General features: G+C 33.6%; 1 protein-coding gene across 1 annotated transcript; it reads right to left on the reverse strand.

Annotated features, from left to right (window-relative positions):
* Window positions 1–17: 17 nt before the first annotated feature.
* Window positions 18–14,044, reverse strand: LOC145306978 (uncharacterized). Its single transcript, XM_080149318.1, has 7 exons — window positions 13,960–14,044; window positions 13,291–13,334; window positions 11,644–11,734; window positions 9,882–9,957; window positions 9,139–9,183; window positions 5,081–5,191; window positions 18–146 (listed from the first exon to the last, which is right to left on the reverse strand). The coding sequence occupies exons 1-6, from the start codon at window positions 14,042–14,044 to the stop codon at window positions 5,155–5,157; spliced, it is 378 nt and encodes a 125-aa protein (XP_080005444.1). The 3' UTR covers window positions 18–146; window positions 5,081–5,154.
* Between the last annotated feature and the right edge of the window lie 2,461 nt (window positions 14,045–16,505).

The raw sequence follows: 16,505 nt of genomic DNA on the forward strand, positions 1-16,505 counted from the left end.
TCGTGATTTTTTTTCAAGAATTTTTGGCAGAATATCAGTCCCTTGTCCATTATCAGTTTGAATAAGAACCAAAAAATCTGTAGAGCCTTGGTTTTCCTTTATTGATGCTTTGCTGAGTTCTTATCATTCTTCGCTCCGTGTCTTGGCTGAAATAAAATTGTAATTTTCCTTATCGCTTTGAAACCGATTAATATCCGGTGGATGAGAACCGGTTCTTAGGGATACTGAAAAATTATGTCTAGCATCGTATTATATCCAGTTTTCTAGGAATGTAAAAATGAACAATCATAAAATTAAAATCAGTTTTGTTACCACATGCCTTCTGCATCTCAGGGCTAAAAAATGGTTTTAATCTTATAATTGTATATTTTATATCCACGGAAAGCTGTTTATAATATGATGCAAGAAATAACTATTGGTATTGTTTATGAAGACCTATATATATAAAAATTATAACTTTCCCAGGGATCTAAAGGGATAAGAAAATGGACAATAAATTGATATACATCCCCAATAATGATTATCAAGATTACACATTCTGTAGATTAAAACAAGGATGACAACATCCATAAAAGCGAAGCACTGAAACGGTAGGACAAAAGGACATTAACACTTGTATAGTGTCAGAACTGAATAATCAGAATATAAATATATAAGAGTCGAAGCAAAATTATAAATGAATTTGTTGAAAAACCGTTGATACAGGATAATATTTATGGACATACTTACATTTTTAGGACTTGATTATAGAGATGCTTTGCTTATAATATTGTACTTTGTTGTCTTAGGAATCAGTATTAAAAAAAATAAAAATCAGATCAATCGGATAATTTTATCTGATACAAATTTTGTTGTTAAAAAAGTTGAAAATCAACATGTTTAAAATGGACGTACGGACATTCTGGTAACGATTATAGAGTTGCTACGCTTTCTAAATAGTACCTAACTACTACAGGAATCACCATGCATAGTTTGAAATCGATAGGACAATTCTAAAGTGCCTAAATTAACGAAAAAAGCTAGCTGTTACAGACGTACGGACGGACGGACCGACCCTAATTATAGAAAAGCTTCGCTTTTAAAAATAGTTGAAACATTTTGACACAACTAGCGTGGAACCAAACAATCAAAATGCAATAAAAGTACACAAAGTTTTTTTTAAGCAAACGAATTGGATAACGCGGTTATAAAACTATAGGTACCAGAAAATTCTATGGTCTAATGTCCCTTCCCTCCCTGGGTATATATTGTATATCAATTAGCATTTTTGGAAAAAATTAATGATGAAAAATCTTCCAATTTTTTTTAGAAAATCATCCAATTTGTTTTGTAAGATATATAATTAAAAAAAACATAATTGAAGTGAATGATGAAAAAAAACTGTCAGATTTTCTTCTGATTTTCAAGGAAGTTGTATGTTGGTCCTGTCTTTGTTTCATGATTTTTTACAAGAGCTGGATCTTTAAATCATTTTAGTGGTGCGCCAGATCGGGGCGATCCAACTTTCCACCAATGAGAGCACAGCATTGTATTAAATGCCGCGCTGTGATTGGCTGAAATTTGGCGCACCCCGATCTGGCTCACCACTAAAATGATTTAAAGATCCAGCTAAGAACAACTGAGAGAATATCAATTCGCCTAAAACATTTGAGACAAATACTTAGATTTATAAGGTTGTAGTATAAAAATAAAAATTGCGACAAAAACCAAAGTTAAAATAGAAAACAAAGCTGAGCTGGATCTTTAAATCATTTCAATTGTTCGCCAAATCGGAGGGAAAAAGAAAACAAAATATATAAATGCAATGCATAGCATATAAAGGGATAAGACAATAGCTGATAAATAAATGTACATTCTCAATTATGATACACAAATTCTGTAGATTAGAATTAGTGGTTGAAACGTTTCAACACTTAACTAAATGAAGCAACCAATCAAAAGTCCCCATAATAGTTAATCCAAGCAATAAGAAAATGTTATCATAAAACTTTGAGAACTAGTGTAATAAACAGTCCCCTCTAGCTATCTCTTTGAAATTGTGGGGCATAGTCCCTTTCATAGCAACGCTCCTTAAGGGGCGATTCTTCGTCTTTTTCTAATATTTCTAGCCCCTGCGGGGAGCTCTAACCCAGCGGGGCCAATTACCAAGCCCTGTGGGGCAATCACGTAACCCATTATAACCTATCCTAACCTAAAATAACCGATTTAAAGATATTTTGAAAATACGACGGATCGCCCCTTAAGGAGCGTTGCCACGAAAGGGACCATACTCGAAATTATTAATCAATAATTTCAAGCAAACAACAAACAAACTTTTGCACAAGAAGAAAGGAATATAGAAGGTTGTCAAGGATTAGATGTAGCTAATCAAAATATATTCCTTCTTTTGAGCTGTGTGTTTTTAGTAGCGAAGCTACGCTATAATTCCAAATGTCTGTCCGTCTCTCTGTCTGTCAGTTTGTCTGTCTGTAATTAATGAATTGTTGGAAACATGTTTTTTTTTCGGCTCCTATTCAAGATAGACAGCTGAATTTTTTAGTAAAGATTCCTATAGCATATGCCCATCTTTTCTATACATTGTTTTGTCCATCTGTCTGTTATTTGGGGTGCTAGATTGATTTCTAAATTTTTAAGCTTTTGTGCTTAAAAGGTTTAGTGATTTTAAAGTGTTGTAAATTTTAAATTTCCCCTATTTTATCAAGTTTAATGTTTATTGTATGACACTGCTGTATTGTTCTTGTTTCCTGATATCCATTATAACTTTTGAGCTTCAATACTTATGAATGTTGTAATCCTTGTTCTATTGATAGTTTTCAACACTTGTACCGTGTTTTATTTCCATAACTACCGTGACGAATTATTAGCGCTTTCACAAAAGTATACGGTTAAGCACCGATAATCCCCCCTCCCTTATTTTTCAAATAAATTGAATACCTCCCACCAATGATTGCATCCAAAAGACCCTGCAGGGTGGCTAAACCTGGATGAAACCTAACCTAATGGTTTTTGTTTAACCCTTACAGATCGGGCCCCTATTCCCACCTTAATAGATCGGGGGGGGGGGGGTCATATTGACCCCCCCCTCTATCTTGGCTTCTGTTACAGATAAAGACGTAAAATTCTTTTCTGGTGGTTCATGTGTATTTTTAGAGAAAATTACTTTTTCTAGTCATAGCAATCCAGGCCGCTCCTTAGCCGCTTTTTAGCGGCCAGCCGCTAAATTTTAAAACAGCTGTAGAGCGGCCAATTTTGCAGCTAGGATGACCAAATTTTAGGACGAGCTTTTATTTTTCATAACAAACAAATTACTTTTTCTGATCATCGCCAAAAAACGGCAATTAACGGAAACCGCCATTTTCGGCGGTTACGGCGGTAAAATGGCGGTTGGCGGCGCCAATTAATATTTTTATCTGTTTATTATTGCTCAAGGATTTACCAAAAAAATTTATAGGTCTCTAGCTGTAATAGAAGCCACGATATTCATGATATATGTCTGTAGTAAAAGCCGGACAAAAATCGGTCATAAAGTCGGTCAGAGTGCGGTCAAACGGTCATAACACCACTTTTCTCATAAGGTCATTTTAGGTTTCTATCTTATATACAAAGTCATAATGTGGAAATTAGGAATTATTTAGAATTTATTTTTAATTTTGGTGCTACCCAACCGACTTTGACCGGACACCACAACCGACACAGACCAGATATCCTAATAAAATCAACTCTTGCCGACGTATAATTACTAAACTTAAAAAGTCATGAAGTCACAACTCTCTATCTTACCTACAAAAAAAATGACATTGAAAAAATAGAGGGGGGGGGGTCAATATGACCTAAAAATGTAAGTATGTCCTTCAACAGTATCATATATTTAAGCAGTTTTGCAACAAAATTTACTTATAATTTTGTTAAATCTTTAGCAATAATATTCTGCTTGTTCTGTTTTGACACTCTACAAGTGTTAATGTTTGTTTGTCCTACCATATCAGATCTCCACTTTTTTTGGATGTTGTCTTCCTTGTTTTTCTAGCAAAGTATAGACATTTACAGTAAGCAAATTTTAAAAAATATGCAGGGAATATGTAAAGCAATTTTCAAGCTTAAATAAAAATTGAATGACTAAGTCAGGCGTTCTAAAGAAAAAAAATATTGAAATTTGGCTCAATTAATCGACTCACATTTTTAAAAAATTCCTAAAAAAAACCATAACTATCATAGTAGTTTTAGTCATTTTTCTCCACCTTCCCCTTCAAAAGGATTTATATAGAATAATATACATTTATAAAACTTTGGGTACCAGAATAATATACAGTCTAATATCCCCTTCAATGGTTATAAAACTTTGGGTACCAGAATTTGATTTACAAACTAATATCCCCTCTCATGGTTATAAAATTTTGAGTACCAGAATAATATACAGTCTAATGTCCCCAGTCATGGTTATACAACTTTGGGTACCAGAATTTGATATACAAACTAATATCCCCTCTCATGGTTATAAAACTTTAGGTACCAGAATAATATACAGTCTAATGTCCCCTCTCATGGTTATACAACTTTGGGTACCAGAATAATATACAGTCTAATATCCCCTTCAATGGTTATACAACTTTGGGTACCAGAATAACATACAGTCAAATATCCCCTCTCATGGCTATAAAATTTTGAGTACCAGAATAATATACAGTCTAATATCCCCACTCATGGTTATACAACTTTGGGTACCAGAATAATATACAGTTTAATGTCCCCACTCATGGTTGAAAAACTTTGAGTACCAGAATAATATACAGTCAAATATCCCCTTTTCATGGTTATAAAACTTTGGGTACCAGAATAATATACAGTCTAATGTCCCTTCTCATGGTTATAAAATTTTGGGTACCAGAATTTAACATACATTCTAATGTCCCCACTCATGGTTATACAACTTTGGGTACCAGAATAATATACAGTCTAATGTCGCCTTCAATGGTTATAAAACTTTGGGTACCAGAAGAATATGATTTTGAGAAACGGCCTAAAAATTTCAGAACACTCGCCTTTGTCTTTTTGCAAAAATTGTGTTTATTTTCTAACTGACCTTTATTTTTACAAAATATAATTGATTGATTGATTGTTTTGGGGGTTGGTTGGTTGGTTGGTGAGGCATGCAGCTTAGGTTAACACCCAGGTTGAGGTGGTGTGGGTTTCACTAATAATGGAATAACCATTAAGGTGTCTTCATTTCTATCTTCATAAAGGATGGGTCTAACTGGTATAGTACCTTTCGAGACAACGCGTTTCGTTGTATTTTTACAGTAGCTTTTGATAGGTTAAGTTGGGTTAGGTGAATACCCCGATGGGTTAGGCAATTGGCCCCGCAGGGTTAGAGCCCAGAAGGGGCTAGAAATAGGGGAAACACTGCTGTGAAAATAAGAGGAAATGCCCCTTAAGAAGCATTGCCACAAAAGGGACTTTACCCAGTTTTTTACAATCATATTTGGGAAATTCACATCTTATATTATAATTGGAAACTTTATGTTAAACTATATTGGGATTAATTCATTTATAATAATTATAGTAAAGTTCATTTACAATTATATATACAATTGTATAAATAAATGGTTTACATACATATGTTAAAAAAAAGGCTCCCATGTGAAATAAATGACCTAATTTATATAGCAATGTTTGAAAAAAACCCTAAAATTTATTATTTATTCTTATTTATATTATCAAAGTTTATTCATATTAGAGAAATTCATATACAGTCATATTAGTGAAGTTTATGCCTATAATTATATTGGGATTTGTTCAGGAAAGTTTATCTAAAATTACTTGGGGGGGGGGGGGGGTTCTAGGGGCGATTTCTCTTAGAAGGGTGGTGGTATCCTCTCCCAAAATAGTTATAAACCTTCCCGTTACCAATGAGAAGCTACCTTGTTAAGGAGAACCCGATATGATCAGCGGTTAGCGAGATCCTTTAGTGCAAATGCACAGACAAACATCCTGTTACTTTAGTATAAGGCAACTAGTGGATACACACTTAGAGGCCTCTAGGGGCACTTTAGGTATGAGTGATGAATTTAATTTGACCCCCCCCCCTTCCTAGTATTAGTGTTTTATTTTTTAAAGAAAATGTCAATTCCCCACTAATTTTTGGGAGGAAGGTGATAAATCCCCCCCCCCCAAAAAAAAAAATGAAAATAGTTGCAAACCTTCTCAGGACCTTTGAGAAGCTAACTGGTATAGGAGAAAAATCAGTTTGGCGGTTAGCGAGATTCTTGATCCTGTTACTTTATTATAAGGATTTTAGTTTGATTTATTATCATTGGGGGATGGTTCCTTTTTAATTTCACTGTGGTGGGTTAAATTTAATTTCAGTTTTGAAATGTCAATTTATTGATATCAATAGTTATCATTTGTAATTATATTAATTAGGTCAGGCGCATTTTCAATTAAAATTAGGTAGGTTCATTGGAATATATTTGGAAGTTAGACCCAACAAAAAATAGAAAATTGCCATTATGAACAAAAATAGTAAAATCTTTAATTTGACACTTTACTTTTTGAATTCCTGTGAGTAATTATTGAAAAAATCTATTTTGTTGAAGCCCGGTGAATCAAAACTTTGAACTTTGGGAGCTTGTCACGAATGAGTTTTTAAAAATCACAAAAGTTAGGACACGTTCTTTTATACCTCTAATTTAGAATACTAGCATCTTAATTATTTTTTATATCCATACATGCAAAATTTAATTTAAGACAATAAAAAGATTCCTTTTAAATTGTCACATAGAATTACTAATAAATTAAAGATAATTCAATATAAGGAGTTTAGGATAGCACATGCAAATAAAACTAAATAAAAATTTTAAATTCAATTTAAATAAAACAGTTGAAAAAAAAGACATGCAGATTAATTGGATTATCAGTTTGGTAAAGGGGTATACCATTAGGGCTTCAAAAATGATTTCTATCTGCTAAATTAGAATCGGTTCTTAGCCATACTGAAAAATCATGTATCATATCATATTACTGACAATTTTTCATGAATATTACAATTAAAATTTTAAAATTAATACCAGTTTTGTTAGCTACCACAGGGCCAAAGGAATTAATTTTATATTTTATCATTTCACTTTCTACGAAAAGCTGTCAATAATACAATGCGATAAATAACTATTATCAACTTTACCTAGAGTTTATTTTACTGGGACAGAGGCAGGGAATATAGCATCGTATTATAGACAGCTTTCCACGGACATTATGCGGATAGAATGGCTAAGAACCGGTTCTAATCCAGCGGATATTAATTGGTTTCTACCTAGAGTTTATTTTACTGGGAAGGAACAGGCAATGAACATTATTCTACCTGAAATCAGCTGATTTCTACTTATGTCTACTAGGGTTGGATCGGATATCTGTCCAACGCCGGATATCCAGCAAATTACTGAATATCTGTATTAGAAATCAGCCAGATATCCGGTATCCAGATAGTTTCAATATCTTGTATCCGGCCGAATATTGAAAATGGCTGGATATTCAGTAGGATTTATAAGTTGGAAAGAATTTTAATGTTAGAGGGAGATTTAAAATCTGCATCAAATTTTAAGGATTTTTTTTATAAAATTTGTTTTTTGTAAAATTCTTTATTTAAAAGCGGAAATACAATTTAAGTTAATTAATTTTGACATCTGTAATTGGTGGATTTAAAAAATCTGCGCTCTGATTGGAGAAGCTTAAGTATCGTTCATAATTCAACCAATCAGAGCGCACGTAGTTTCCAATCCACCTCTCCTATTGGTCAAAATTAGTAAACGTAAATTGTATTTCCGTTTTTAGATAAAGAATTTTACAAAAAGTCCTTAAAATTTGATGCAGATTTCAAATCTCCCTCTAACATTAAAATTCCTTCCAACTTATATATCTTAATATTCAGTCCAACCCTAATGTCTACTTATGTAGTTATGATATTTTCAATGTTGACTAGTAAGCTTAGCTCTTTTTTTACCATCAAAGCATGACACTGTTTGACCCACGATATAAAAAAATGGGTATAATCTCTTTTGTGGCAATGCCTCTTAAGGGGCGTTTTGTCATATTTTCACAATTGCTTTTGATAGGTTATTTTAAGTTAGGTGATTGGCCCCACAGTATCAGAGCCCCCTAGAAATAGGAGAAAAGCTACTGTGAAAATATGTAGAAACACCCCTTAAGCAGCAGTGCCACGAAATACCCAAAAATTCAAGGTACAGATTGTACAAAAATCAATTTCAGAATAAAATTGATACCAAATGAAATGAAAAAAAAATTCATTCTAACTAAATAAATTTTTAAAAAATTTCATGGTGACACTTAAATAAAAAGGAAAAATTAATTTAAAATTCTTTTTAAAAGAAAATAAAAAAAAATATTTTATGTTAATTTCTTAAAACACTCAAATATATCTAAACTATTCTACTTTTCTAAATCTAATTTTTATAAATGAAATATGAATTTTAAAAATAAAATTAAAATCTAATATTTTATTCCAAAAATTTTAATTTATAAATGATTGTGAATATATTAACAAAAATAGGGATGAGTAAATTGACTTGAAAATTTATAGTTATTTCTCACATTGTATTATAAACAGCTTTCCGTGGATGTAAAATGTACAATTATAAGATTAAAACCATTTTTTAGCTCTGAGGTGCCGAAGGCGCCGGCTAAATAAACTGGTTTTAATTTTATGATTGTTCCTTTTTTATATTCGTAGAAAGCTGGATATAATACGATGCTAGAGATAATTTTTTCGTATGGATGAGAACCGGTTCCTATCCACCGGATTCGAATGAATACGAAAAATAAAATTCCCTGTTTGGAACAAACAAAAAAACAATTTAAATTTGTCAATGTACTCAACCCTATTTTGAAAATAATTATGTTAAATAATGAAAATAAGAAAAAAATTTGGTTCATGTGAATGAAATGAAGTTGTGGGTTTCTTCATTTTTTCACTGTAGCTTTTCTCCTATTTCTAGCCCCTGCAGGGCCAATTGCCCTACCCTGCAGGACAATCACCGAACCTAACTTAACCTAACCTTTCAAAAGCTACTGTGAAAATATGACAAAACCCAGAACTTCATTTCCTTCACATGACCCAAAAGTATTTACCTAAGTGCAACAACTCCTGGAGGGATGGTGTGTACCATATTTTTTCTGTTACAAGAAAAACAAAAGTAAAATTCAAGTCAGGAATAAGGTATGACCAACAAGCAAAATAAATTGAAGATAAAGGATGAGCAAATAATGCGTAGATTTTTAAAATTCAAATTTAATGGTAGAAAAAAGATGGCATACCATTAGAACCGCTATAAAGTCTATTTTTTGGAAGTATAAAAGCTATAGATAAGGAGCAACGCATTAAAATGTCCCAACTGAGGTAAAACTTAAATTGAGAGTATATTACTAAATATTAGGGTGTGTAAAAAGAACTGCGTACATTTTTAAATTTCATAAGCGCGGCTTGTGTTAATAGTAGAAAAATGTTACGCATACAATTAGAACTATATCTTTAGAAATATAAGAATGGTTCCTACATTGTTACAAATGATTTAGGAGCCAGTTAGTAAAATGTCCAAACTTTACTCGCAAGTCAAATTTTTGGGACTACGTAGCTTCCTAACCTTACATAGCAGAGATATCATTCTCATACTTCTAAACATTCTTAATTTGAATCTTTTGTTTCCTAACAATTTTGGACCAGATGAATGTTAACCATTTTTAACGTCTTTAGTTATGATGCGGTGTTGGACTGAGATTCGAACCTATCACCTTTCCAAGGATTAGCAGATGCGCTACATGTTAAGCCACGATCACAGGTATGAAAATATTTTTAATTTTAATCTTTTGTTTTCCTAACAATTTTGGCCCAGATGAGAGTTAACCAAATTGTTTTTAGGATGCACACCAGACTCGTTATCTGACAATAGCCTAAATATAAAATATTAAAAGTTAATCAACTAATTTTTTGTATTTATTCAAAACCTATTAATATCCAGTGGATAAGAACTGGAAGAATACAAAAATTATGCCTAGCATAGTATCATATCCAGTTTTCTAAGAATATAAAAATGTACAATTATAAGATTAAAACAAGTTTTTTTAGCCAGTGCTTTTAGCATAAAAAAACTGTTTTTAATCTTATATTTTTACATTTTATATCTGCGGAAAGCTGTTTACAATATGATGCGAGAAATAACTATTAAAGTATAAAAATGAAAAGAAACTCACCAACAAATTTTTTTAAAAACCTATAAAGTCCCTTTTGCGACAATGCTTCTTAAAGGGCATTTTGTCGTTTTTTCACAGTAGTTTTTCTCCTATTTCTAGCCCTCTAACCCTGCGGGGCAATTACCTAACCTATATAACGTATCAAAAGCTACTGTAAAAATACGACGAAACGCCCCTTAATTAAGAGTAGTTGTAACAAAAGGGACAATACCCAAAATTTCTACATACAATACATACGATTTTTTCATTACGAGCCATAACAGGGTTTAAAAACTAATATTCAGACCAGAACCATACAGGAAGAATCTATTTTTTATGGCTTTGAAACCACGAAATATCCACTGGAAAGGAACTGGTTTTGAGTCAGCATGTGTCATTTTGTATTATAAATAATTTTCTATGGATAATAAAATCAGATCATGATATTTATCCTGTAAAGTAGAGCCATATCAGTTAAGCGGTTAGCGAGATCCTTCAGTACAAACAAACTTTCTGTTACTTTATTATAATTATTAGAGACTATGCCCCTTAAAGCTTCAAGGGGTAGTTAAGGGAGGGGGGGGGGGAATCGACTCACTTCCCATTTTTAATTAAAGTCTAAAAAGTAAAAAAAAGTGAAGGGGGATATTGTTCTAGGAGCGATTTCTCTTGGAAGGGTGGAGATACCTACCCTGTAGATAGTTATAAACCTTCCCCGAATCAATAAGACGCTTCGCTGTAAAGGAGAGCCTTTTTTAATCAGCAGTTAGCGAGATCCTTCAGTACAAACAAACATCTTGTTACTTTATAATAATAACTAGCGGCTACGCCCCTAGAAGCCTCTAGTGGCACTTTAAATGTTTCTTTATATTTATAAAATGTCTTTTTTAGGTTGACGTTCATGTTGTGTTGGAATTTCTTTGTAAAATCGAGAAACCTAAAAACTTTTCGATTTTTTAAATTTCTCTTGGGAGGGTGGTGGTACCCTCCCCCAAAATAGTTATAAACCTTCCTAGGACCTATGAGAAGCTACCCTGTTATGGAGAACTGGATCGGTTCAGCAGTTAGCGAGATCCTTTGGTACAAACATACACACAGACAGACAAACAGACAGACAAACAAGTAGACAAACAGGCAGACAAACAGACAGACAAACAGACAGACAAACAGACAGACAAACAGAAAGACAAACAGACAGACAAACAGACAGACAAACAGACAGACAAACAGACAGACAAACAAACAGACAAACAGACAGACAAACAGACAGACAAACAGTCAGACAAACAGTCAGACAAACAGTCAGACAAACAGTCAGACAAACATACAGACAAACAGACAGACAAACAGACAGACAAACAGACAGACAAAAAGACAAACATCCTGTTACTTTATTATAATTATTACCTAATTCTACAGCAAAGACCATGGCCACAAGAATATTTCCAGTAATTTCAATAGCAGATAACAACAACCAAGGGGCATGAAGTAGAGGCAACTATACATAGAAAAATAATTATTCAATAGTAGCATAGCTGCTTTTTACATGCGAACATGGCTCAACATGTAGCGTAATTGCTCGCCATTGGGGAGGTGATAGGTTCGAATCTTGGTTTGACATCGTGTCATAATTGAAGATGTTAAAAATGGTTCCTACATCTGCTATGTCATTATAATAGCAGATAACAACAACCAGGGGGCATGAAGTAAAGGCAACTGAACATAGAAAAACAATAATTAAATAGCAGCATAGCTGCTTTTTACATGCGAACATGGCTCAACATGTAGCGTAATTGCTCGCCATTGGGGAGGTGATAGGTTCGAATCTTGGTTTGACATCGTGTCATAATTGAAGATGTTAAAAATGGTTCCTACATCTGCTATGTCATTATAATAGCAGATAACAACAACCAGGGGGCATGAAGTAAAGGCAACTGAACATAGAAAAACAATAATTAAATAGCAGCATAGCTGCTTTTTACATGCGAACATGGCTCAACATGTAGCGTAATTGCTCGTCATCAGGCAGGTGATAGGTTCGAATCTTGGTCTAACACCGTGTCATAATTGAAGATGTTAAAAATGGTTCCTACAGCTGCTATGTCATTTCAATAGCAGATAACAAATTAAGTGACTGAACATAAATAGTTATTATCATATCAAATAAACAGCTTTCCACAGATATAAAGTGTATGATTTTAAGATTAAAACCAGTGTTAATTAGCCCGGAGATACCAAAGGCATTGGCTAAAAAACTGGTTTTAATCTTATGATTGTTAATTTCTATATTCATAGAAAACTGCTGGACATAATTATTCAGTATGGCTGAGAAATTGTTCCATTTCACTGTATAGTAATCGGTTTTGAAGTGATATGGGAAATATAATTATTAGTGTCATGATTCACTTTGTCTGCCTCTCAGTTTAAAAGTCAGTCCGTAAACTTATGGAAGAAAAGTGATTTTCTCAGCTATTGTTTAAGATAGACTGATTATTTTTTGGATTAGATAATTAAACTAAAGAACACCTCGCAAACAAATACAACAGAATTATTAATTCGTAATTAAGAGACTAGTTGCTTTTGCATAATGGTGTGTATTTTATGATTTTAAAACAGGAGTAGAACGATAACATTCAATATTGAATCAATGAGAGATGGGACAATAGGTTGTTTCTTACACTAGTCGCTAAAGTTTTAAAATAAGGTCTCTTTTTCCTTGACCTATCAACTTTGGGGACTTTTACTAAATCTTGATTGTTGGTTTATTAAGTTGAGAGTTCAATTGTTAATCAACAATCGATTAATTCACTGGAATCTAAAGGTATAAGATAATTGCCAATTAATTTATGTAGATCGCCAATGATGATGCAAAAAATTACACCTTCTGTACATTAAAATTATTGGTTGAAACGTATGAACACTTAACTTAATAACCAACCAATCATAATCCAGTAAGAGTCCTCAAAGTTGATTAGAACAACAAATAAAATAACGTTATTTAAAAAACTTTGGGGGAAATAAACAGACATTGTCCCCCTATCTGAATAAGTTTACCTTTTGATTTATATTAGCTATTACAACCAGGATAATAGAAGCGCCTGCATAATGGATGTATAATTACTTTGATCTTACACCAGATTTTCATGTTCTATTATACAGTGAATAATAAAGTGAACAAGCGGTCTAAAAGAACACAGTAATAGTGTCTGACTGATTATGACGTAACAAAAAAAATTAGCCAATGAGAGGCCACTATAAATTTTACCATTGGTCAATAACGGCCTCTCATTGGCTAATTTTTTTGTTACATCATAATCAGTCAGACACTATTACTGTGTTCATAAATGAGGGGGGAAATTGGAAGGGGACAAAGTCACTCAAAAAATCTTATGTGACGTCATAAAAATGAGGGATGGGAGAGGGTAAGTTAGAAAGAAAATCCTTAAAAAGAGATGGATAATCCCTCATTTCTATGACGTCACATGGCTGATTTTATGAGTGACTTTGTGTCCCCTTCCCCTAATTGAGGAAAATTTTTCTACGGTTATATCATCCACTAAGAAAGCCTAAAATGTCATGTGTGACGTAATAAAAATACATCTAAAAAGGTAGGATGAGAGGAGGAGTGGGGAAGGAAACCGCCTTAAAAGAGATGGATTTTTATGAAGTCACATGTGACATTTTAGGCTTTCTCATCATCCACATATATTGTACATCCATTGCCTGCATTGAGTCCCATTGTCATCAACTCGAATATTCGCATCAGATCTGCAGACCACCGGTTTCTCACCTCCTTGTCTCTGATCATTCAAAAGGCTGGTTATTCCTTTGGAAATTTCAAACAAACACGGTATAAAAGTCATGATTTATAAAAACGAAGCTTTCTATATTATGGTCAGTCCGTCCATCAGTCCTTCAACAGTTTGTAATCAGCTCGAATATTCTAATCAGATTTGCGGACCATCGGTTTCTCACCTCCTTATCTCTGATTATTCGACAGGCTGGTTATTCCTTTGGCGCCATTTTTTTGGCAATTTCAAACATACATGGTATAAAAATCATGATTTTTAAAAGTAAAGCTTTTCTATAATAGGGTTGGTCCATCCATCAGTCCTTTCGTACGTCTGTTCATCATAAGTTCAAATATTTGCGGACCTTGTCTCTCTATTCAACAGGCTGGGCGCCATTTTTTTTGTGAACGTTTCATTTTTTTGGCGTTTTTGAACAAACCTATAATCAATGTTTTTTTTTAAAGCGAATAATAGGGTCAGTCCGTCCATCAGTCCTTTCGTCATCAGTTAACCCATTAGTGCCGAGCGCCACTTTTTTGGGCCGATCGAGCTGAAAGTTTCAGGGAAGCTTTATAATGGTCAAAACGGAATTCGTATTTTTTTGTTTTGCTCTAGTGGCGTGCACAGGAAAGTTGCAAAAAAACCCGGTTCGGCTCGGCCATAAATACCAACCAGGCATTATTACCCGTTTTGGGCGGTTTCCGCCGGCGTTAAAACCCGGTTTTGCTGTAAAAACCCGGTTATTTTGACCAAAAATCGAAAAATGTAATTTTTGAACGCCAAAAGTGAGATGAACACTTTTTAGAACTTTGATACGATCCGTAATTGAAAACTACACAACCTCATGTAATCTATAGAGCTACAAGTAATATATGAAGCGATTTATTTCAAATTTAGTGTTTCGGCTATAGGTGCCGCAATTTTCGGGTAAAAAAACCCATTGCTCGAAGTTTTAAAAGACACACACTACAAAAAAAGAACATATAAAATTTGAGTGTTACATATCAGAAAACGAGCATAAAACTATTTGGTGACACCTATAGAGATTACTAGGGTTATTAGGGTGGCTCAAACCCTTACTAATGACGTAAACTGTTATTTTTATTGGTTGAAAAGTTAAAACCAGGTAATAAAAACCGAAACCGAGCCGGGTTTTAAAACTGTCGGGTATTTATGGCCAAGCCGAACCGGGTCATAATAGGGCGTAAAAAAACGATAAAAAAATCATATAAAAAATAATAATTTGAATAAAACGAATTCACAAATAGATGTACTTGTCAATAAACATTAGATTTCACGAAAAAAATCAGCGACTTTACTATAAAAACAAAAAAGTTAGAAGGGGTATTTTGGATTTTCATGATTTTAAAATTTTGTTGAGCTATACTGGCAAACGGAAGTAAGCTAAACTGCCTGCTCCAGGGGGAAATGAAAGCCAGGGTAGTAGAGGGGGGATTCATACTGAGAATGATGCAATTATGAAGCCGGAAACCGTTTTTTTTTTCCATTTTCCGGAACCGGGTTTTAATACCAATATTTCTTAAAGATATTAGCTGACATACAGACATCCTTAATTGTAGAGTACCTTACCTCGTAAGGGTAGGATTCTCCTTAGATTTTGAGTGATCATCTGGAGAATCCAGATGCAATACTCTAACACCCAAGGATATAAGGTTGAGTAACATCCAAAAGACAACCAACCCTTTGTCTGAGAAGTCCTAACTGTGCATGGTAATGAGTTGCGCCTGTTCAAGGGCTAAGGCATTCCCTATACTCTAATTATGTATATTCCTGACATACCAGCAGTAGGAACTTTTTTTAACGTCTTTAGTTATATCGGTGACCTCCCTGACGACGAACGTTAAGCCATGGTCGCAGGTAATTTTAGAGTAGCTAATATACAGACATCACTAATTGTAGAGTAGCTAACATACAGACATCACTAATTGTAGAGTAGCTAACATACAGACATCACTAATTGTAGAGTAGCTAACATACAGACATCACTAATTGTAGAGTAGCTAACATACAGACATCACTAATTGTAGAGTAGCTAACATACAGACATCACTAATTGTAGAGTAGCTAACATACAGACATCACTAATTGTAGAGTAGCTAATATACAGACATCACTAATTGTAGAGTAGCTAACATACAGACATCACTAATTGTAGAGTAGCTAACATACAGACATCACTAATTGTAGAGTAGCTAACATACAGACATCACTAATTGTAGAGTAGCTAACATACAGACATCACTAATTGTAGAGTAGCTAACATACAGACATCACTAATTGTAGAGTAGCTAACATACAGACATCACTAATTGTAGAGTAGCTAACATACAGACATCACTAATTGTAGAGTAGCTAACATACAGACATCACTAATTGTAGAGTAGCTAACATACAGACATCACTAATTGTAGAGTAGCTAATATACAGACATCACTAATTGTAGAGTAGCTAATATAC

The sequence above is a fragment of the Acartia tonsa genome, chromosome 15 (assembly GCF_053477335.1).
Source record: "Acartia tonsa isolate MP-2025a chromosome 15, ASM5347733v1, whole genome shotgun sequence".
Taxonomy (NCBI): domain Eukaryota; kingdom Metazoa; phylum Arthropoda; class Copepoda; order Calanoida; family Acartiidae; genus Acartia; species Acartia tonsa.